The 25458-nt window shown below is 38.6% G+C and overlaps 1 protein-coding gene across 6 annotated transcripts; it reads left to right on the top strand.

The window, feature by feature from the left end:
• Positions 1-1361: 1361 nt before the first annotated feature.
• Positions 1362-18651, top strand: LOC124142804. 6 transcript variants are annotated; one of them, XM_048385470.1, is made up of 17 exons: positions 1362-1559; positions 3041-3103; positions 3382-3461; positions 4683-4754; positions 6271-6388; positions 7381-7466; positions 9071-9142; positions 9738-9855; positions 10673-10759; positions 11614-11699; positions 12871-12942; positions 13573-13690; positions 14513-14610; positions 15331-15709; positions 15853-15882; positions 17262-17397; positions 18400-18651. In XM_048385470.1, exons 1-17 carry the CDS (start codon positions 1535-1537, stop codon positions 18578-18580), a joined length of 1821 nt encoding a protein of 606 aa, XP_048241427.1. In that variant the 5' UTR covers positions 1362-1534; the 3' UTR covers positions 18581-18651. The 6 variants fall into 6 exon arrangements, with proteins under 6 accessions (XP_048241427.1, XP_048241426.1, XP_048241431.1 ...); XM_048385469.1 differs by having other exon boundaries at positions 13573-13695; positions 14512-14610; XM_048385474.1 differs by lacking the exons at positions 15853-15882; positions 17262-17397; positions 18400-18651 and having other exon boundaries at positions 13573-13694; positions 15331-15417.
• Positions 18652-25458: the final 6807 nt, after the last annotated feature.

The raw sequence follows: 25458 nt of genomic DNA, 5'->3' as shown, positions 1-25458 counted from the left end.
AAGTCTTGAGACCACACGCCATATCTCATTTGGCACGTGGCCGCAACCACGAGTTTCAGCATGATAACGCCCGTGCCCACACTGCGAGAGCAACAAGAGACTACCTCCAGCAGAATGGCATCAGAACCATGCAGTGGCCTGTCCCGATTCAAATCCCATTGAGCACATGTTGGAAGAGATTCAAAGACGATTGAATGACGTCCGACCAAGGCCGACAACTGCAGCTGAACTGAGTCAGGCATTCCTCAGAGTGTAGGCTCAAGTGCCTCTGGCCTTCATCAACCGCATCATCCATTCCATGTATCGACGTTGCCCGGCAGTCATCAGTGCACATGGCGGACACATGAGATACTGACTTGTGATTCCAATTTTTCAGAGACTAGTGTTGTGTTTCACTTTAAGAACATTTGTCACTTTAATTTCAACCTTGATGATCAGTTTTGCCAAGTTTCATCTTTTGTAATATGTCTCAAAGTATGTTTACATTGTTTGGACAATTAAGGTTTCTCCTATATCTATCCATGGGTATGTTTGTATTGCGGTTCAGTATATATATGAAACAGATTAGGCTGTTTCACTGGTCTCCTTTTATTCTAGTTCAGGTGAACAATTCTCAGTGACTACTTGTATCTTGATCCTCATATATAAATTTATTATGCCTCAAAGTGATATTGACCAATCAGAGAGCAGAACTACTAACCCCACATGAGCCCGTATACCGTCAGTAAAAATCCAAGATATAAATTAATTAATTCAACACATAAATAGAAACTGACCACAATGAAATTATAAGAAGCATGGATTACCCATGTACATATTCAATACCATGAATTTGAGAATATCGAAGCAATATCGAAGCAAACGTGTCAACTTAACCTCAGGCCTGCTCAGTGTTTATCTAATTATCCTAGCATATGTCCTAAAACAGACGTCCAAGGCGCCACGATTCGCTGTGCAGAAACCTATGATTGTGGGTTCGAATCACGGTTCACCCCGATTATGTTTCTAGGTTTGTCAGCACCATACCCGTCCTCGTGGGTTTCACCGAAGTGGTAAACATCTGAGACCTGCATCACTTCGGGCTTTCCTCCCACATTAAGCTGACACGCCGTTATATAACTGGAATAATGTTAAAAGCGGCGTTAAACCCAACGCACTCACTCACTCCTAAAACAACATTTTATAGAATGCGAAAATATCAGTTGCTAATGGTAGAAGACTAAGCTAAATTTAGACAAGTTGAATATAGACAACTTCACGTTTCCAAAGTAGCGCTACGCGTGGATCAGGTTACAATGTATATACAAACAATACCATCCTCAAGAACGAACAGCTTGCATGTCTAGTACGAGATAAGATAGGACAATTAGGTGTTGACTCTACTGCGCAGAAAGCTGCACCTGACAGGATATTACACAAATAGAACAACATCCTGTTTTCTATGGTATCCTGGTAGACATATTTATAAGGACGTATACGTGAACTTCTGACGATCAATCGGAGACAGAACTCACCAACAGTCTAAAAAGACGCCATGTTCCCGGCAATACTTGTCATTGGTGAGTGTAGCATCGTGAAAGGTCCCAATGAAAACTAGTCAGTGTGTTTTCAGGGCATGTGGACCACAATGAATTTGTTTGTTATACATGTTTGTAAACTGTTCCAGCTGTATCAAGGCTTGAAAATGAGTGCGAATCAGCCAGGCAAACCAATGGTGGTCATGAGCATAATCCCACGCTATCGGTTAAACCAAGTCGCCGAACTTGACCATCTAATCTTATGTAGTCGTCTCTTAGGACAAGCAATATAATATTAGGTACTACTTCTAACATAGAAGTCGCAATATGGCTGTAATGATGCCGATGCGACGTTAAATTATAACTCACTCACTCCAACACAGAATCCCGCGGAATCCCTTTCAAAGGCCCTCACATTGGTGTTATAGTAATGACCGGTAGCTTGATGACTGTCACGAGCACAACAGTATGGTATTTTCCAACTGTGTCCTTTGACTTACTGTTGAAAAAACGAGTGATATTAAAGATGGTCATCGAGCAATGTCTGAAGGATGGAATGCCTGATGGAACACGTGACCTACATTGTAACGCCACACTGAAATTCCTATTTCTGCAGAGAAGTACCATAATTTGATTAAACGTACATGGCCAAACAAACATCTCCGGTAAACAGTCCATAGTACCCTTTGTTTTTGTCATATAGTCTACACGCAAGCCGTTTATAAAATGGCTGTTCGATGTATATATTTACACTTTTTTGGTAGTATTGCAATCAGCACTGTGTCTTTCTGTACAAATGTGGCTGAAAATATGTGGACAAAAAGTCGAAAGTTATCACAGTGACAGTGACAGACACATGATCATTATCAGAATAAAAACAAATCGAGCAGGAATTTCGATCAGAGGATTCTTGCAACTGAAGGTGAGGTGAAATTGGGTTTAATGTCGCATCCAATATTATTGCACTTATATAGCGACGTGCATGCACGTGTATGTGTGTGTGTGGCTGCTTGTACTAGTCCGGACTGATGCCGATTGATAGTGCTAGCTCAATGAGATACCATGCCGCAGTTTAACATGAATACTGAAGGCTTCGTGTGTCTCACGCTGGTCAGCTGAGCCAGTCCAGAATAGGAAACAATACGGAAACACACACAAGGCGAGGAGCCAATGGTTTTGTGACATGAAATGTACATACTTATACCTATGATGAGTTCATAAGTTTTCCATGTATATTCCTTGGGACGTGTCAAACTGACGTTCTTTGTATTTAGGGACATATAAATTGTCCATAGAAGAGAATACCCAGTCTAGATTATCTCCCGAAACAAATTCAATTTGGCGTAAAGGGCAAAATAGCTGTCGAAAGTATATAACTTCCACAGAAAATTAGTGATGGGTCGTTCTAAGATTGGATGATTGAATGAAACCCATCTCACTTTCTTCGTACCATATTTTCTGCACTATAAACACCTTTGTTATCAATCGTAGAAATGTCACGATGATTTTTTTTTTGATTACAGTTTTATCTCTTCTGAAAGCTTCTAGCTGTGCCCCAAGCGCTCCGGTCAGTGGGAATGACCCAGGTGTGTACAACAACGACGACGACGACGGCGACGACAACAACGACATTAAGAGAAATATGAATACAATTTACAATTATTGCATTGTCACCGGAGACATCTGAAATGATCTTTGCACATTGTACCTATTTTAGGAACTGAACCCTGGCCTTCCACGTAACAAATGAACGATTTAGCAGCTAGGCCACCCAAAAACATATATTCAACCATAATACTTGACTTTAGTTTACTGAGGTCACCCGTAACATCACGTGAATCTATGTGCATGGATCTGATTTCAGGTGGTCATCGCTGTTACTCCTGTGCAAGTGTGGACAAACCGTATCTATGTAACGTGACCACACAGTGCAGACCTAATGAGGTAGGATCAACTTTGTGATTCAGTGTACCTGAGCAGAATATCAAGAAGGGACATATAACTTGAAATCAATTGTGGCGTTAGATGTTGTGTTCATGATAGGGTAAATCATCCACGAAACATATGGATTTAAACTTGATCTGCATAAATGGTTCACTCATTTGTCTAATACATACGTTGTTAATCCCGAACCCGATGTAAAAGTTAAGTAATCAAGTCATCTTATCAACCTTTAATATATATTATTTTTTTCTGTTCTCAAAGGAAATCACTGTTACTGATGTTCATTTATAAACTGATCGTGTTATCGAATAACTCCACTTGAAATGTGAGCACAAAGTTGATGCTTGGTCAACTGGTCAAAACTGTGTTTCGAGATGTATCAGAAATACTGGTCAGCACGGAGTTTTCTAATATATCTGAAAAACTGGACAACTCTGTGTTTCGTAATATAATTGAAGTACAGGTCAACGCGATGTGCTGTGTGATATTTCTGAAATATTGGTCAACATTGCGTTTTGTTATGTAAATGAAATACTGGCCAACGCGGTGTTTCGTAATGTATGAGAAATATTTGTCAAGGTTATATTTTATAATATGTCTGAAATCTGGTCAATGCGGTGTTTTGTAATATATCTGAAATACTGGTAAATGTGTTGTTTCATAAAATAACTCAAATACTGGTCAACGCGGTGTTTCATGAAATAACTGAATCCCGGTCAATGCATTGTTTCATAAAACGACTGAATTTATTTGTCAATGCAGTGTTTCATAAAATAACTGAAATACTGGTCAATAAAATAACCGATTTTTTTGTCAAGGCGCTGTTCCATAAAATAACTGAAATACTTATCAAAGCAGTGTTTTGTAATAAACCTGAAATTCTGGTCAATGCCGTGCTGGGTGATATATGTGAAATATTAGTCAACGCTGTGTTTCGTAATCTGTTTAAAATCTATGGTCTAAGTAGTGTTATATGATATATCTGAAATAATGGTCAACATGATGTTTCGCAATGTATCTAAAATCCTAGTCAACTCCACCAGGTGACCTGTTCCATAATATATGTATGACGACAAACAATGGGAAAGACACACTAATAGATAATGGGCTTGTATCTCTAATGCTTGAGGTGGTTACCATTGTTGGCTGCGGACATGAGCGATAATAGTGTTTTCTTGGTTGATATATACCATGTATCTCTTATATCGTCTTATATTTCAGCAATGTTACACAGATGAATATTCAATAAATCAGGGATTGAGTTATTTCAGCGTCGGCTGTCGAAGAGTTTCAGTGAGTTTTATAATATATATGCCATTATTAAAACCTTTAAGATGCACTAATTGTGCTCCTCGTCATGCTCATCTGTTTCTTTATACACATTTTGTGTTTGCATGGAATTAAAAACAAAGAAAATAAGCCAAGAAGTGTAGCTTCCATTTCAGGTATATGCATGACCTGCTATCGCCCAACAACGATCAAATAGCCTATTCACTTTCACCGATTTACCCACTTGAACAAGAAAAAAAAAGAGGCCGGTGAAATTTGTTTCATATTTTGACAAGAGGGTTGACTTCAACTTTCAAATGGTCAACTTTCACTTTATGTCGAGTTAATATCCAATCTTTGGTGTCTACATTTCATAACTTTTCAGGTACAATCGGGCGTCAAACGAGCGTCATACGACTCTTGCTCAATAGTTGATTGATCAGGGTTACAGCATTAAAGGCCCCAGTATACCTTTTGAAACATTTTATGCTGGAATTTGGAAAACATTTCTAAATTTGAAACATCAGTGACAAAGATGATGTCCAAATTGTGACTGGTACTTTATATTTTCCATGTATTTCGGGTGAACAAATGAATTGAGTTTGCATGTGTTTATGTTTGAGGGAGTCACGGGCGGGGCAGGTGACGTTCACCTTGTTTGCGAACACCTGCTATCATTACTTCTTGTAAGTGATTCACAAACACATGCTTTTGTTGTAGTCGAAATCGTACAATGGACTTTCTTAGGATTATGGAAATGGTTTGCTTTTATTTATTGTAATCGGTTTGGCGGTTACACATTTACCTATACAAGAGTCAACGACGCCTTCAATTGCCAACGTATACCTGATATGATCACTTAGATTGTGCTTTAACGTGAGACGATATGTGAAAAATACATTACCTTCAAATTGAATTCGACGTACACATTCCTTCTTATCAATTAGTCAGTCAATCGATGTTCATGTTGCTGAGCAGGCACACTGTACAATAAATAGTTACATCTGGTAGAGGTTATATCCTGCCCATCTTCCCGAGGCAAGAGAGTTAACTGACTTTAAAAGTCCAGTTTCCAGTGGAAACTGGAGTTTATTGTCAGTTAACTCTCTTGCCTCGGGAAGATGTATCCTGCCATACATGTGATGATTCATATTACAAGGGGGCGCGCCAGAAACTTATGATTATAGATTCGAATCCCGGTTAGCCCCGATCACGTTTCTGTGTTTGTCAGCACCATACCCGTGCACGTGGCTTTCACCAAAGTGTTAAACGTCTGAGACCCACATCACTTCGGGCATTCCTCCCACATGAAGATGAGACCTTTCAATCGCGCACTGAAAATGACTCAAGTTTTTATTTTATGGTCCGCCATGATGTTACTGTGATGTTTCTTACTGCAATGTACTGCAGTGTTCATTCGCTCAGAACAATTTATTAAGGATATTTAATTATATATGACGAAGGAAGTGCATTTAGTTCGACACAACAATATACTTCGAGTTAGAAGAGTTGGACACGGTACATGTATGGTGCTTTCCAGGAATGTCATGCTGCACTCGTCGGGAGATCAGACCCCAGTAGGCGTGACGTGAAGCGACTCAAGTGTGTGGAGTGTTGCCATGGCAACCTTTGTAACGCCGGCGGCTGCAGTGCAGGGCGTATGTTAGATAATACATTGTTTGGTTATATCAATCTGTAACATGACCACATATACATCATACTACAGGGCTATAGATTACGAGTAATATTACGTCTGTGTTTTCTTGCACGTGGAATCTGCGCATTCTTACCACGCTTGGTGATTTGGTTGATTGCGTGCGATATATTCCACATACTATCAATCACTGGATGGTTTGATCCAGATCAAGACTGCCTCCGTGGTCTAGTGGTGGAGTGTCCACCCGGAGAGCGGAAAGTAGGGGGTTCGATCCCCGGCCGCGTCATACCACAAACACGTTAAAAGATGGTATTTGTTGTTATCTTACCTGGCGCTCGGCATTAAGGGACTAAAATAAGGCTTGGTCGGCTCGGGGTCAATATATTGTCTCTGATAGAGGTTTTCACGGTGTGGTATCTCAGTGGAACATAATCGTGAACGAGACGTTAAACCTCACTCATTTCACCTCTCCTCGCTTGTTCCAGATTCGAGTATTTACAGGCCGCTGGGCGAACTGTTGAGTGCGTCTTAAAGAGCACAACACAGTCCAGTCAGACTCAGCCTTTGTGGCAGAGTGATTTGGTCCGCCTTGCGTCACTTCTCAGAACTTTCCAGACACAATTATCTGTCACACAATAATCACCTTTCCCTTCAACACAGATTAAAAGTTATCATGACCTTAGAGGTTGAATTAAGGTCTAATTGTTAAGTATTGTCTACATTTATACTTTAAGATATTAACACGGTTTGGAGTAACATATTTATCATTCAATTAGGCCCCTTGTTACATATAGTATTTATCATATTTATACTTCAAATGCATTATCATTTTTCCATGGATTTATTGTTTTTGGCTTTTTTGTAATTATACAAAAATCGTAATCCAAAAGTTGTAAAAGTTGCAAACGTGGTCATATTTTGATCAACACAGTGTGAGCCAGCTCTTTAAACCAAACATTCAACAAATGACTTTCTTTCAATGGTTACTTGCAGTTGGCAAGGGCAACGTGTGCTACAGCTGTTCATTTATAAATGACCCACGACGTTGCGAGCATGTGACCAGATGCCAGGCTGATGAGGTTTGTTGATGAGTGGACCGTCGTCCTCGCCTTGTATAATTATTATTATACACTTGGGGTACCCTTATCCGATGTCCTATATCGATCTATGCACAAATTCAAAATGTAGTGTGACAAGAGGTGTAGTTTTACAGTAGACATTCAGAGAAATGTACTAAATAGAATATGTCGCATTTGAACATGATGTGCGATGTTGTCTGATGCTATGACCTTTTCAGGGAGTTTGCAAAGGTTCTTACCCACATGCACTCACTGACATGGATCGGGTGGCTAGACTTGGTGCTTTTGTTGATGAGTCGTAGCTTGCTGGACCATCTGGTCTAGACTCGATTGTTTTCTAGCCCCTGTCGTATGACAGAAGCAGGACATGCTTACTCTTCTGTGTGTCATCATGATTTCCAGTGTTTCATTCATAATGTAAATCACTATTTTGTCTTTGACGCTATGGAATCTGTTTCCGCACATATAGACTGATACAACTTTAAGCTAAGTATGTGAGTTGTGCATGCGAATGGTGGAGGAGGACATGCTTACCATCGAAAATACTTGGTGTCATCACCGATTGTAAAATTCTCATCACTATTTTGTCTTTTCCGCGCTATGGAATCGGCATATATAGATTGATGGAATGAGGTCACCGTCCCTCCACTGAACACCTCTGGCCGGTGGGATGAGTCACATTTGCATTATTTGCACATAAATTGACACGCCTACACTGTCAGTAGCAAATCAACGGAGAGTAGGATCAAAACAATGTTCATTGGACCTGTCAATTAAGGCAAGATGCCAAAAGAACTGCAACAGTCAGACTGTAACGAACAGGAAGAAATATGTCCGGGAGAAGGCGGCTGTTTCGAATAACATGGTCAGTTACAACCAGATTCAAACATTACTTCCGGTAAAACACAGTTGGAAAAATGGTAGTCAGAAATGAAACCCGAAGACATGAAAGTTGAACCGAGGCGAGCGGGAAAAATACAGGCGAGCGAGCCTGCACAGTTGCTGCTTCACTCCGCAGTAATAAATGTAGTGCGCCTCGGTGGGCGTGGCTTAATGTTTACGTTCATTGGGGAATGAATGCAATAACACGTGACCAATTCAGCTGATCAGAATGCAGGAATTTCAAAGAAAAAAACGAAAATTAAATTATATGACAATAAACAAGAAAAATGAAACTGCATGCCCGAAGGGGAAATGTATAAGACTCTAGGAAAATAGGAGAGGGTCTTTCAAAAAACTGGTTCAATGGTGAATGACGTAAATGTGTTGTAAGCGACATCGATATTTTGATGTAGACACGGCTAACCTATTAAATCACAATCATTAATCTTTTTAGGTGCTTTTAAGATATTTGAAAAACATTTAACGATCCTTTGGCTCATTTGCGTTGCATGTCCACATATATTTTTATGTTAAGCATTATATTTCTTTGAATAATAATATGCAGAAAAATCATTTTACTCTATTGATTAAAAATGAACATAAATTTAAAATGATTAACATATAAATTATAAAAGGTCAACCCTTTTGCTAATTTCTACATGATATTATATAAACTATGTCTAGTATTTACCATTCTATAATGAACATTCATTTCGTTTCAGAACTGTTACATTGAGAAGATGTTTACTGAAGACTTTAATATCAAGTATAATCTTGGGTGTGTTGGAAACGGGGTGAGTACGAACACTGTTCAAGGAAAGATTTACACAGTTATCAGTGAGCTATTATTGATTCAAGTTTCTTTTTGCAATATGCCTGTTTTGATCACTGTTAGATACTAAGGAATGGGCTTCCCACATCATACCTGTGAGGAGAATTGAGGTAATATCAATTACAGGATTGTCTGGTCTAGACTCAATGATTTACAGACCGCCGTCATATAGGTGGAATATTTCTGAGTGTAGCATTAAATAACACACAAACAAACGTTCCAACCCTACTTGTCCCAGATAAATATGGAGCGTATAGCAGTTCGTATAACGTTGTCAAGAAACGTGTCCATGAAACAAACAACGAAGAATGATATATCTCAATTCCTGTTCTACTTTTTGAAGTGACACAGACTGAGGAATAACATCATCGATTGTGTATGAAGTCACCTATTTTACATAAGTCATTAAGTTACACTTTGGTTTAGGCCTGTAAAGGGATATCAGATCCTTTGCAATATATATATAGATAGATAGATAAATAATGATGTAAAGTGGCAATGGGTAGTAGATCTACTGTAGATGTGACCGTATATCAAAGACACTTGTTATGTTGTAGGAATGTGAAACTCTTCGTCAATTAGGACAGCCTGTAGGAAAGCGAGACAAAGCGATCTCCACCATGTGTGCTACCTGTTGTTATGGAGATAAATGCAACGATGTTTGTTTCGTCCAAGGCAGGTGACAGCAGAAGAGCTTTGACAAAATTGAACCTCATTTTCTCGCCTCGTACCTGTCGCTATTTATCGGTAATTGTATTGAAGTGACACTGAATCCCAGGCCACTGGAGTTATCTTCAAACCATGTGGGTTGCTTATTAACATAATAAGTTGGTCTTAATCAGCTTCAAACCTGAATATTGTTACCATTATATTCGTCAAAAGAAAGTTGTGGTAGATGTTTGTTTCACTTGATATAATGACACTGTGTTTGTGACATAAGCTGTGGGGCAACATAAAGTATACCAATCATGTTTTCTTCAAGTTATTATTATTGCTAAAACCGGTGTTGCAATTAATTAGGACTATTTAACCATCACTCATTCATGCAACAGTTTGTTAAAAGGTCAATTGTGTGTAAACATAAATTGGTGCCATGAAGACTGGGGTAAGAAATGTCCCTGCAACCACATGCCCCCTATCAAGTTTGAATGTTGCAAATTTGTGACAAAAAAAGCAAATTCGTTGAATCTAAAACAAAATTGTAAATAAACACCATGTAGCAGTATGCTTTGAGTGCTAAGCACCAGTACAGTTCAGAAATCACAAGATCAACTGTGAGGTATAGTTTCGTTTTCTCCTCAGTTTATAACGTTGCGTTTACCTTATATGGTCATATAATACCACTAAGAAGACACCAGTATAGGTAACCTAATGTTTTTAGATGAAGTACTTGGGAATTGTTATGTGACAAACACAGTATAGTGGTTGAACTGATTAATTTCGTGATAAATTCCCCTAATGTTTACATTATGTTTCTTATATTCGTCACCAGGTATCACAACTTCAAGTCCTCCAATGACTGAAGATACAACTGTGGTTCATACAACCAGTGGGATGCCATATACAAGTCCTTCAATGAGTATGGATACAAATGTCGTTGATGCATCATATGAAAGTCCTTCAATGGGTCCAGATACAGCTGTCGTTGATACAACAATCGAGGCATCCTCTACAAGTCCTTTAATGAGCATAGATACAAGTGTCATTGATACATCATACGCAAGTCCTTCAATGAATATAGATACAACTGTCGTTGATACAACAAATGAGGCACGCTCCAGTCCCAATCCTAAATCAAATGTTTACGCATGAAGTACCATGGGACATACAGCAATAGTATCTCCATCGACAAGCACAACACCATCAAAGTCGACATCATACGCAAGTCCTTCAATAAGAATAGATACAATTGTCGTTGACACATCGTCGTCAAGTCCCTAAATGCCTATAGATACAACTGGCGTTGATGCAACAATTGGCGCATCATTTACAAGTCCTTTAATAAGGATAGATACAACTGTCGTTAAACAGCACAACACCCAGTCAAATCAGACTTGTTTCAATTCTCAGTACTTTCCAGACACAATACGTCAATCACACAATAACTACCTTTCCCTTCAACACAGATTAAAAGTTATCACGACTTGAGTGGTTTAATTAAGGTCAAATTGTTAAGTATAGTCTACATTTATACTTTAAAATATTAACACAGTTAGGAGTAACATATTTATCATTCAATTAGGCCCCCTTGTTAAATATAGTATTTATCATATTTATACTTCAAATTGTTTTTGGCCTTTTTGTAATTATAAAGAATCTTAATCCAGTGGTTGTAAAAGTTGCAAATGTGGTCATATTTTGATCAACACAGTGTGAGCCAGCTCTTTAAACCAAACATTCAACAAATGACTTTCTTCCAATGGTTACTTGCAGTTGGCAAGGGCAACGTGTGCTACAGCTGTTCATTTATAAATGACCCACGACGTTGCGAACAAGTGACCAGATGCCAGGCTGATGAGGTTTGTTTATGAGTGCATCGTCGTCCTCGTCTTGTATAATTATTATTATACAATTGGGTACCATATCCGTTGTTCTGTATCGATCTATGCACAAATTCAAAATGAAGTGTGACAAGAGGTGTGGTTTCACAGTAGACATTCAGAGAAATATGCTCAATAGGATACGTCGCATTTGAACATGATGTGCGATGTTGTCTGATGCTATGACCTTTTCATGGAGTTTGCAAGAGTCCTAACTCACTTGTACTCACTGAATGTATCGGGTGGCTAGACTTGGTCCTTTTGTTTAGGAGTCGTAGCTTCTGGACCATCTGGTCTAGACTCGATTGTTTCCTAGCCCCTGTCGTATGACAGAAACATGACATACTTACCCTTCTGAGTGTCATCATGATTTCCAGTGTTTAATTCTTAATGTAAATCACTATTTTGTCTTTGTCTATGGAATCTGTTTCGGCACATATTGGCTGATAGAACTTTAAGCTAAGTGTGTGAGTTGTGCATGCGAATGGTGGAGGAGGACATGCTTAACCTCGCAAACACTTGGTGTCATAACCGATTTTAAAATTCTCATCACTATTTTGTCTTTTACGCTCTATGGAATCTATTTCGGCTCATATAGATTGATGGACTGAAGTCACCGTGCCCCCACTGAACACCTGTGACCGGTGGGATGATTCAATGTTTCTTGAAAACGATTCAATGTCCATTCAGTGTAAATGACAATAAACAGGAAACATGAAACTGCATGCCCGAAGGGGAAATGTATAAAACTCTTGGAAAATAGGAGAGGGTCTTTCAAAACACTGGTTCAATGATGAATGACGTTAATGTGTTGTAAACGACATCGAAATTTTGATGTAGACGACATGGCTTACGTATTAAATCACAATCATTAATCTTTTTAGGTGCTTTTAGGATATTTGAAAAACACTTAATATTCCCTTGGCTCATTTGCGTTGCATGTCCACATATATTTTTATGTTAAGCATTATATTTCTTTGAATAATAATATGCAGAAAAATCATTATACTTTATTGATTAAAAAATTACATTATTTTAAATTTAGCATTTAGATTAATAAAAGATCAACCCTTTTGTTAATTTCTACATGATATTATATAACATATGTCTAGTATTTACCTTTCTTTACTGAACATTCATTTCATTTCAGAACTGTTACATTGAAAAGATGTTTACTGAAGACTTTAATATCAAGTATAATCTTGGGTGTGTTGGAAACGGGGTGAGTACGAACACTGTTCAAGGAAAGATTTACACAGTAATCAGTGAGCTATTATTGTTTCAAGTTTCTTTTAGCAATATTCCCGTTTCCATTACTGTTAGATACTAAGGAATGGGCTTCCCACGTCATACCTGAGAGGAGAAATGAGGTAATATCAATTACAGGATTGTCTGGTCTAGACTCAATAATTTACAGACCGCCGTCATATAGATGGAATATACTGCTTAGTGCGGTGTTAAATGGCAAACCAACAAACGTTAATACCCCACCAGTCCCAGATCAATAGGGAACGTATAGCAGTTTGTATAGCGTTTTCAAAAAACATGTCCATGACCAAACAGGAAAGAATGATATATTACACTGCCTTTTCTACATGTCTCTCCTCTGAACTTCAATTGATGTTTATTTTCTGACACGTTTTGGAGTAACACACTGAGGAATACATCAATTTAGTATTTTTTTAATGAAGTCACCTATTTTGTGAGTCATTAAGATACATTTTGGTTTAGGCCTGTAAAGGGATATCAGATCTTCTACAATATATATAGATATGTAATGATGTATAGTGGCAATGGGTAGTAGATCTACTGCAGATGTGACCGTATATCAAAGACACTTGTTATGTTGTAGGAATGTGAAACTCTTCGCCAATTTGGACCGCCTGTGGGAAAGCGAGACAAAGCGATCTCCACCATGTGTGCTACCTGTTGTTATGGAGATAAATGCAACGATGTATGTTTCGTCCAAGGCAGGTGACAGACAGAAGAGCTTTGACAAAACTGAACCCCATTTTCTCGCCTCGTACTTATCGCCATATTTATCGGTAATTGTATTGACGTGACACTGAATCCCAGGCCACTGGAGTTATCTTCAAAACCATGTGGGTGGCTAGGTAACATAATAAATTACTCTTAATCAGCTTCAAACCTGAATATTGTTACCATTATATTGGTCAAATAGAAAATACAAATATCGGTGGAATTTTGTCTTCACTTGATATAATGACACTGTGCTTGTGACATAAACTAAGGGGCAACATAAAGTATACAAATCATGTTTTTTATGTAATTATTTTTGTTAAAACTGTTGTTGAAATTGATCAGGTCTATTTAACCATCACTCATACCTGCAACAGTTTGTTAAAAGATTATGTTGTGTAAACATAAATTGGTTCCATGAAGACTGGGGTAAGAAATGTCCCTGCAACCACATGCCCCTATCATGTTTGAATGTTGCAAATTTGTGCAAATTAAAAGCAAATTTATCGAACCTAAAACAAAATTGTAAAATAAACCCACCATGTAGTATGCTTTGAGTGCTAAGCACCAGTACAGTTCAAAATTCATAAAATCAACTGTGAGTTGTTTCGTTTTCTCCTCAGTTTATAACGTTGCATGTACCTTATATGATCATATAATACCACTAAGAAGACACCGATATAAATAACCAAATATTTAAGATGAAGAACTTGGGACTTGTTATGTGACTAACACAGTATAATGGTTAGATTTAATAATTTTGTGATAAATTCCCCTAATGTTGACATTGTTTACCTTATATTCATTACCAGGTATCACAAGTGGTCAACCAAGCACATCCAAGAATCTCTCAACCACCCAGACTTCATATGTAACTTCAACTCCTCCAATGCGCATAGATACAGCTGTGGTTGATACATCATACGCCAGTCCTTCAATGGGTATAGATACAGCTGTGGTTGATACACCATACGCAAGTCCTTCAATGCGTATAGGTACAGCTGTGGTTGATATATCATACGCAAGTCCTTCAATGGGTATAGATACAACTGTCGTTGATACATTGTATGCAAGTCCATCAATGGGTATTGATACAATTGTGGTTGATACATCATACGTAAGTCCTTCAATGGGTATAGATACAACTGTCGTTGATACATTATACGCAAGTCCATCAATGGGTATTGATACAATTGTGGTTGATACATCATACGCAAGTCCTTCAATGGGTATAGATACAACTGTCGTTGATACATTATACGCAAGTCCATCAACGGGTATTGATACAATTGTGGTTGATACATCATACGCAAGTCCTTCAATAGGTATAGATACAACTGTCGTTGATACATTATACGCAAGTCCTTCAATGGGTATAGATACAACTGTCGTTGATACATTATACGCAAGTCCATCAATGCGTATAGATACAATTGTGGTTGATACATCATACGCAAGTCCTTCAATGGGTATAGATACAACTGTCGTTGATACATTATACGCAAGTCCATCAACGGGTATTGATACAATTGTGGTTGATACATCATACGCAAGTCCTTCAATGGGTATAGATACAACTGTCGTTGATACATTATACGCAAGTCCATCAATGCGCATAGATACAGCTGTGGTTGATACATCATACGCCAGTCCTTCAATGGGTATAGATACAGCTGTGGTTGATATACCATACGCAAGTCCATCAATGCGAATAGATACAATAGTGGTTGATACATCATATGTAAGTCCTTCAATGAGCATAGATACAACTGTCGTTGATACAACAATTGACGCATCATCTACAAGCCCTTTAATGAGAACAGATACAACTGTCGTTGATACATCATACGCAAGTGCTTCAATGAATATGGCTACAACTGTCGTTGATGCAACAAATGAGGCACACTCCAGTCCCAATCCTAAATCCACTGTTTACGCATTAAGTACCATGGGACATACAGCAACAGTATCTCCATCGACAAGCACCACACCATCAAAGTCGACCCATGGTAAGCATTTGAGCATAATTACTTGAACAAATAGAACATCAATATCCAGTTTTTTACTGATATACTGCCTTGTCAGATAAAAGCTTCTCGTCCTGCGTGTATTTCTCCGTTTTGATATTATCATATAGTCATATATATTCCAGGCACTTCCCCTGGAAATGCACCATTGTCGAGTAAGTAACTTCATTCCACCCCACTCTTCCTTTAATAAGATTGCTACATCTACATTTGTCTCCTATACTGCATGAAACAGAATCGTTAACAAAGTAGAAATTATATTTCAAAATATTTCCTCATTAATTGTGTAAACCATTGTGACAAGGTTCCAGACTTTTATAGCTTGTCAACCAAATGTTTATTTTCCATGGGATGTTATTAGTTACCTATTTCTCAGTAACTAATAAACCACTCAGGACTTTATTGTATAAAAAATTATCTTTTTAATGTGCAAACGCTGCGCTTTATCATGATGATATTATTACTTATGTCAATTACAATGCTAATCCGTGGTATCGGATCAAAATTTGTTAAAACTCACATCCTCTAGCCATGGCTTGCCGCTTTGGTGACAGACTAGCCCAGCGGAGGTTTTTCCCACTCCGACGTCTGCGCATTGTTGCTCCTAACGTATATAACCTAATGCGACATATCCTTTGGGACATAACCCCGAACTCAGTTATTACGCCCGCGTTGGTGCCCACGTCGAAAGTTCCAAGGTCGGAATCACTGTCCAGGGCCCACTTGCAGAAAGCAATCTTGGCGCTACGATTATTATAGGCCTATGTTAAAGTCATCTTAGCGCTAAGATCGCTTTGTGCAAGTGGGCCCAGCTGTGCATACAGAAACTGGTTGTTAACAAGTGGTTTGATCCGATGTTTGTTAATCTATTCAGACTGGCGTCATGGCAATTTATACCTGAGTAGATTAGTTAAGCCCTCTGTTTATTTAGATCTGGTCTTCTGTGTATTAGAACTGACAAGTTACTATCAGTGCTACTAATTAATATGTATTTGCCTGTTTAGACGTACACACTCTGTTGAGTTCTACAACTAATTGCTCAGTTAAATCCTAAATTCTTTAGCCTGGTTGTTATTGCAGCTTTAATAAATCTTTAAGCATCAGTTGGATTATCTTTGTCAGTGGGTCTAGATGTGTCTATTTATTTATTATTTTTCTAACTCACATTCACGTTTGATAATTATGAGTCGTTACTTTAGCGTTGGCGTTATTAGCACCGTGAAAAACATATAGAAGTTATTATTTTTTGCAGTTGTATTGGAACTGATTGAGGTTGAAACTAAGAAATTATTTTTTGGCATAACCACTTGTATGTAAAGCATTTGTAAAGCCATACAATTTTAAATAAAGAGGCAATAGTCACTCTGTTTTCCAGTTATTAAACTTGTTGACACTTACAAATTCAGAAATATTTCTTCATATGAATTAGACATTTGTATACACGAATTCGCACATTATACATGCATTTCAGTCTCAGAAGTCCTAATGTCGTTTATACGTTCTACACCAGTATGTGTTTGTTTTTGATTGGCAGTTGTGTGTCAGGCAGACTGTGATGGAGGAGCGGAATGCACTTTTTTAGCAACGTCCCAAAGATGCAGCAGCCAAGCCCCTTACTGTTTCACACAAATAGATAATGATGATTTAGGAAACTATGATATCAGAAAGGGGTACGTATTCGATTATCTAACTACACCATTCGATAAAACCAACCTGAATTACAATCCATTTGCACTGAAAGATAAAACGTCAACACCAGAAAATAACCAGTCTCGATTATCTGTCGAAACAGATTCCATAGGGCGTCAAAAGGCAAAATAGTGGTGAGATTTATATGAAGGGATCAGTGAAAATCAGTAATGACACAAGGTCTTCACGAAAAGGGTAAGCATGTCCTGCTCTACCGGTATTACGCGCCACTCACACAGTTTTAAAAAAACAGTACGTGTTTGTCGCCTAACGCAGCAAAACAGTAGGCCAGCTATAAGACGGCAGGCTGTGGAGACTAGCGGGTGTTGCCAAATCCTTTAGGTTTATAGTTTATATCATCCCAAATCACCAGCTGAATCATTGCAAAAAACTGCATTTTCCAGATTCTATGGAAGAATGTATAAAAGGAGTAATCAGTCTGAAACCTACTACAGACACTATACATACCAATGTTCATTTATTTAATAACAAAGCTATTTGTTAGCAATGTACGCAATTAAAAACAAGTGACAAACTTCTTTTCATAATCAAGAGAAAATGTCGACGAAAGAGTCCATTGTACGATTTCGACTTTACCATGACCATGTGTTTAGGAATCACTATCAAATAGTGATGATAGCTGGTGTATGCGAAAATATTATCGCATCCTGCCCTACCGGGGCACCCATCACAAACACATGCAAAGGCAAATCAATTATCCACCTGAACAAGTCAGGGTAACACATGATCAAAATAGGGAACATCATTTTGGTAACTGATGCGTCAGATTTGGAAATGCCCTCTGAAATGTTTACCATAAAACATTTTGAAAGCTTTCCTGAGGCCTTCAATTTTGTAACAGCGATGGCCACCTGATACAGTATGATCGGGGCAAACATGTCGCCTCAAACATATATCGTATTTTTTTTATCGTGAAGTATAATTTGAAATTGTTCAATGCTTGTCTCTGTTTAATTCATCAGGTGTGCAGATAGAAACACTTGCAATACCAAGTGGTGGAAACAAACATCTGATGAAGATCTATGCGTTAACTTCAAACCGGGGATTATGAGCACATTCACCTGCTCCTACTGTTGTACATCAGACCGGTGTAACTTCAAGAACGTCATTCCAACTGTGTCACTTTTTAAGGGGACTGATTAGTTATAATCGGAAACAATGTTTAAAATACCTGTGTGTAAGGTTACCAAATAAACGAGAATGAATAAATTGAATACAACTTGGTTTTTTTTCATGTTACGAGGTTGTTGTACATCTTCAGACATGATCCGGGTCAGCTTGACCTCGACGTGAGACATATGAGTAACTCATACATGATATCCTTCTGAAAATACCAGGATTTGGTCATGTCTTTGTCTTATATTTTGGCCACATTTGCATATCACATTATAGTTTAAACCTTTTCCACGCCGCGACTATATCCGTTTTCATCTTAATGATAATTATGTTCATGTTATGTTCATGATCAAGTTCGATTTAAGGTTACAGTGACTTATGATCATTTGGCTCAAAGCACAGCCGTACAAGCATATGTAATGTACATGTATCAACTACAAGCTGAAGGGGAAAAGATACCCACCTAGAAGTAGAGTGAAGGGCAAACACAAATACCGGACATCTGTGACAAACTTTCCCAGCATGTGAAGTTGAACAATGAATCTGAACATGACATATATATATTCAGAGTTCCTCGCGGTCAAGATGGTACCTCTGGCACAAACTTTCGAGACGTGGCAAATCATCATAACACGGTCTATTCAACGAAATATGTACATCGTTGCTTTCATGTTGTGTTGCAGTATGATACACTTGGTATTATAACAGTTATGCATGAGTGAGTATGGTTTTACGCCGCTTTTATCACTATTCGAGCACTGTTGCGGCGGGGGACACCAGAAACGAGCTTCACACATAATTGCATCCACGCTTAAACCATTTAGCTACGCAACCGCCCCACAGCACTCTGAGAAAAGTCCGATTAAGTGATCTGCAAATTAACTTGTGGCAGTGGTGTTATTATTAGTCATCACTTCTCCAGGGTATGATAAGGGGTTTCAAAACTTCATCTTTTATTTCTTCGACCAGAAAAAAAGTAAAATCATTAATGTTTATAAAATCTTTCTACCTATCTACCCATTTAACATTTTGAGGAAAGGCAAAAAAAAACGATTTTACATATTATTTAATATAATTGCTTAGGAAACAGAAATACAGAAAAAGGCATGAAGCAGATGAATAAATGACAAAAACGTTCCTACACGTATGTATATGTTCTTCTACACCAAGGGGCGGCCGGGTAGCCTAGTGGTTAAAGCGTTCGCTCGTCACGCCGAAGACCCGGGTTCGATTCCCGACATGCGTACAATGTGTGAAGCCCATTTCTGGTGTCCCCCGCCGTGATATTGCTGGATATATTGCTAAAAGCGGCGTAAAACCATACTCACTCACTCACTCTTCTCAACCAAAACTCCATCAAGAGCCGACACTGACAAACGTTTCAGAAGAGTGAAAGTCATTTTGCGCCCTAGTCAGCAAAAGGCCAGTGTCTGAAAACATCCACGCCATCGAAGCACGACTACACGCAATCAACCACGTCACTCGGCCATAACATCCAAATCAGTCGACCTTTAATGACGAAACGGGGTCACGAAACCAGCAGAGCAGTAGCAGTAGTAGTAGTAGTAGTAGTAGTAGTAGTAGTAGTGGTAGTAGTAGTAGTAGTAGCAGTAGAAGTAGTAGCAGCAGTAGTAGTAGTAGTAGTAGTAGTAGTAGTGGTAGTAGTGGTAGTAGTAGTAGTAGTAGCAGTAGCAGTAGTAGTAGAAGTAGTAGTAGTAGTGGTAGTAGTAGTAGTAGTAGTAGTAGTAGTGGTGGTGGTGGTAGTAGTAGTAGTAGTAGTAGTGGTAGTAGTAGTAGTAGTAGTAGCAGTAGTAGTAGTAGTAGAAGTAGTAGTAGTAGTGGTAGTAGTAGTAGTAGTAGTAGTAGTAGTAGTAGTAGTAGTAGTAGTAGTAGTAGTAGTAGCAGCAGTAGTAGTAGTAGTAGTAGTAGCAGAAGTGGTAGTAGTAAAATGTTTATAAAAGTGACACACGCACAACATGTACAACATAAAATCGATTCATATAATACAAAACGTGTATGGAGTGCGTCCAGCCCGACATTGGCTTATGGGACACTATATACAATATAAACAAATATATACATAATATATATAATGTGAGAGTTGGGGAACTTAGCTACGAAATCATAAGATACACAGGAAACAATAACAAACTCCTCGATTCAACAACGAAAGAAAAAGATTGAGGCGAGAGAGAGAGAGAGAGAGAGAGAGAGAGAGAGAGAGAGAGAGAGAGAGAGAGAGAGAGAGAGAGGGTAATTTAATTTTCATGGCGTCTCTTAAACATTTTAAAAAGTGTATTTTTTGTAAAACGTTTGAATTCATTAAGTAAATAATTATAAAATTCTCTTCTTCGCATATCACATAAACAATTCAGTTGTTTTCTTCAGCTGTACAATATAAATCATACCGCAAATCTTCATAAAAACTGCATTGTAGTAAACCATGACATTCATCTGCCACCAAATCACAATCGCGATATTCACATGATCTCTCCGATAGTGGTATAGAAGGCTTGGAGTGAGTGAGTGAGTCGATTTTAACGCCGCTTTTAACAGTATTCCAGTTATATCGCGGCGTGTCAGCTTAATGTGGGAGGAAAGCTTGATGTGATGCAGGTTTCAGACGTTTACCACTTCGGTGAAACCCACGAGCACGGGTATGGTGCTGACAAACCTAGAATCATAATTTGGGCGAACCGGGATTCGAACGCACAATGATAGATTTCTGGCGTCTTCAGACAATAATTGTCATTGGTAAGTGTAGCCATCGGGAAATGAAAACTGGCCAGTTTGTAATGAGCGAGTCTGGCAAACAAGTGGTAGATATCATGAGCATCACCCCAAGCCGCCCCTTCAATCCAAAACAGTCGTCTCTTACGATAAGCAATAGAGTACCACGAAACAAAACCCCACGGATTGTATGGACGCCATATTGATGTGATCGTAATGACCGGCGGGATTATGATTGTCACTTTCATAATAATAATAATGATAATTTCCTACTACGTCCTATGCCTTTCCATTGAAAGAACGCGTGATGTTAAAGATAGTCATCGATTCATACCTGTAGGCTGAAATGCCTAAAGTAACACTTGGGCTAAATACGTCACAATGGAATACCCATTTCTGCACACCTCAGCAGCACCATCCTGATTAAACGTATCTCACAACTTAATTTCCAGTAAATAGTACATTATACCATCTATGTTTTTTATCTAGTTTTCACCTACAATGGCCACTTGATGTCTACCTTTATGTTTGAAAGCCTCTTTGGAAGTTTTGCAATCACCACTTTGGTCTTTCCGTCCACATTCCGCTGAATGTATCTGAATGTTTACAGAAAGACGAACGTCTCGTACCACTTTTGGGAAATCAACAAGCGTGGATATGGTGCTTGCAGACAAGGTATCATTATCAGAATTTTTAAAAAGTCAAAATGGAATTTCGATAAGAGGATTATTGCTACTGAAGGCTTCATATGTCTCACGCTGGACAACTCTGACAGTCCAGAATAGGACTATGGTATGCGTAAATGGTTTTGTGACAAGAGGAAATGTCCATATTAATTCTTATGCTGGCGGTTCCTAGGTATTCCATTTTTATTCCCTGCAACATTTCAAACTGACACCCTTTTCGCGAACACCTGATCTCACTGTTTTTCAGTGATCCATTCATATAATTTCCCCACTTTTTTGCCTTTAACCCGACGGAATCGAGGCTGATTATTCTTTGGCGTTGACGTTTTTCTTGTTCTTGTAAGATATTGGTCGTTCTAAAAGTGAATGATAGAATGAAACCCAATCTCTGTTGATGAACTTACTTTCTTCATACAATATTTTCTGCGATATCAACTCTTTTGTGACAGATCGAAAATATGACACGTGTTCATTCAATAGTCATGTTTGTTTTGTGTTTCAGTTATATCTCTGTTGAACGCTTCTACCTGCGTCCCTAGAGCTTCGACGACAACGACGACGACAACAACAAAAAGAGCAATATTGCATCATATTAATGAATACAGTTTACCCGACAGGGAGACCACAAATGGACTTCACACATTGTACGTATGATGGGACTCGAACCCAGGCCTTATGTGTAAAAAGCGAACACTGTAACAACCTGGCTACCCCACGACATACACATTCAACCATAACGTTTGACCTCAGTTTACCAAGATCAAGGGAATCCACATGTATGGATCTGATTTCAGGTGGACATCGCTGTTACTCCTGTGCAAGTGTGGACAAACCGTATCAGTGTAACGTGACCACACAGTGCAGACCTGATGAGGTAGGATCAACTACATGATACAGTGCAGACCTGATATGGTCGGATAAAATGGCACTTGAAAAGTGAGGTTTAGGTTGATGGTTGGTCTTTTTGACACTGACCTGAAATGGTTTCCTCCAATATTCAGTGACATGTCATGATATATCTGAGATACTGGTCAGTACGGTGTTTTATAATGTATCAATACAGTATACTTCGAGTTAGAAGGGTTGGACACGGTACAATACCAGTAGACTACATGTATGGTATGTCCCAGGAATGTCATGCTACGCTCGTCGGGAGGTCAGACCTCAGTAGGCGTGACGTGAGCGACTCAAGTGTGAGGAGTGTTGCCATGGTAACCATTGCAACAGCGGTGGGTGCAGTGCAGGGCATATGTTAGATCATACCTTGTTTGGTTATATCACTCTATACCATGACCGTATAAACATCAGTTCTATCGTGTACTAGTACTTGACCATGCGTCTGTGTTTTCCTGCACATGCAATTGGTGCTTCCTGATCGTGCTTGGTGATTTGATTGGTTGCGTGCTATATTTTGCTCAAAATATCAGTCACTGGATTTGCTTTGATCTGTTATACCTCTGCGTACTTTCCAGACACACAAAATGACCTCTGCAACACAGATAAAAAGTTACCACGACCTTAGTAGTTGAATTAAGGTCAAAATTTATAGCCGACATTTATACTTCAATATGAGTGACTGAGTGAGTATGTTTTTACGCCGCTTTTAGCAATATTCCAGCAATATCACGGCGGGGGACACCAGAAATGGGCTTCACAAGTTGTATCCATGTCGGGAATCGAACCCGGGTCTTCGGCCACATGGCCACCCGACCGCCCCCAAACTTCAATATAAAAACACAGAACACAGTTACCTATTTACGAGGCGCCGATGTTACATACATTAAATATTATATAAACATTCCGGCAAAGCACTTTTTATATTTTCAAACGATAAATCATTAATTGTTTTTAGTTTTTTTGTAATGCAACAAATATTTATCCAAAGGTTGTAAACAGACGTGGTCATATTTTGCACACCTCTGTTTGAGATATGCCTTTAGACCAGATATTCAACAGAATTTTTAATGATTATTGTCTAATGGCTTGCAGCTGCCAAGGGCAACGTGTGCTACAGCTGTCGCTTTATAAATGATCCACGACATTGCGAAAATGAGACCAGATGTCAGGCTGATGAGGTTTGTTGATGAGTACACTGTCGTCCTCGTCTTGTATATCATTATTATCATTTACAGATTAAAATAAAGTATGCAGCAAATAGGGTTCAAATAGTTTTATACGACATTGAAATTTCGTTAAAGACGACGAGGCTTATGTAACAAGTCATTACATCTTATACCGCTTGTAGAAATATTCCAGAGTTATCACGGCGTAGACGGATGTGGAGAATCGAACCAGGTTTTCGGCGTTACGAGTGAACGTTTTAACTATTAGGATACCCTATTCTTTAAGCAATAATGTGAAAAAAAACATTATTGCTTTATTGAAAATTATTACTTTCAAATTGAATAATAATTGAGTTAATATGTATCTTGTATTTACCATTCTTAACCAAACATTTATTTCATTTCAGGGCTGTTATTTTGAGAAGGTGTTGACTCAATATTTTCCTATCAAGTATAATCTTGGGTGTATTGAAAACGCGGTGAGTACTGTTTAAGGAAATATTTACTGAGTAATTAGTGAGTAGTTATTGTTTCAAGCTGCTTTTAGCAATATTCCCATTTTGATCACGACTGGAGCCTACGGGAATGGGCTTCATACATCCCACCAATGTTGGGAATTGAAATATGTGAACGTTTCACCTGCTTGTGTACCCGTCCCGTAGGGACTCGATTGCTTAGGTTGGTCTTCAGCAACACATGCTGATCGTAAGAGGCGACCTAATAGACAGGGTGGTCAAGCATTGTCACTTGGCTGATTGCGTGTCATCGTACCCAATGGCGCTGTGACGGATCTATGGGGTTCGACTAACAACTGCATCGATCCACCTCCAATCACAGCTGATATCGATCAAAAGGCATCTAACCGTAAACACCTCTGACGTCACAAACAGGTGATCGTGTCTAACTGTAAACAAACCGTGACGTCACAGCTTGTTATCGAACATAGCCACACTGTACACTCATGATTACTTATAACAATTTTCTGACACTTTTTAGAGTTATAAAAATGGTTATTTTACCATGCGACACATACTGAGAAATGATGTCATCGATTGTGTATGACGTTACATATTTTTATATTACGTCATTATAATACATGCTTTTGTTATCGGATATCAGATCTTCTACATCATCTCTATGTGACGACGTATATGGGTGATGGGTCGTAGATCTACTGCAGATATGACCGTGTATCTACGACACATGTTTTGATTTAGGAATGTGAGAATTGCCTGAAGGGAAGCTGGACACGCCGATCTTCACCCTGTGTGCTACCTGTTGTTGTGGAGATAAATGCAACGATGTAGGTCTCGCCCAAGGTAGGTGACAGGGGAATTCAGGGACGGTATTCATAAAAAAACCTGAGATTTTTCAAAAGTCTAAACTTTTTTGAAATCTGACTTAGTTAAGTCTGAGACTAGAGTTG

This window comes from Haliotis rufescens, unplaced genomic scaffold, assembly GCF_023055435.1.
Source record: "Haliotis rufescens isolate VD_foot unplaced genomic scaffold, xgHalRufe1.0.p SCAF_59, whole genome shotgun sequence".
NCBI lineage: Eukaryota > Metazoa > Mollusca > Gastropoda > Lepetellida > Haliotidae > Haliotis > Haliotis rufescens.
Note: the sequence above shows the minus strand (reverse complement) of the source record. Positions and strands in the feature narration are given on the sequence as shown.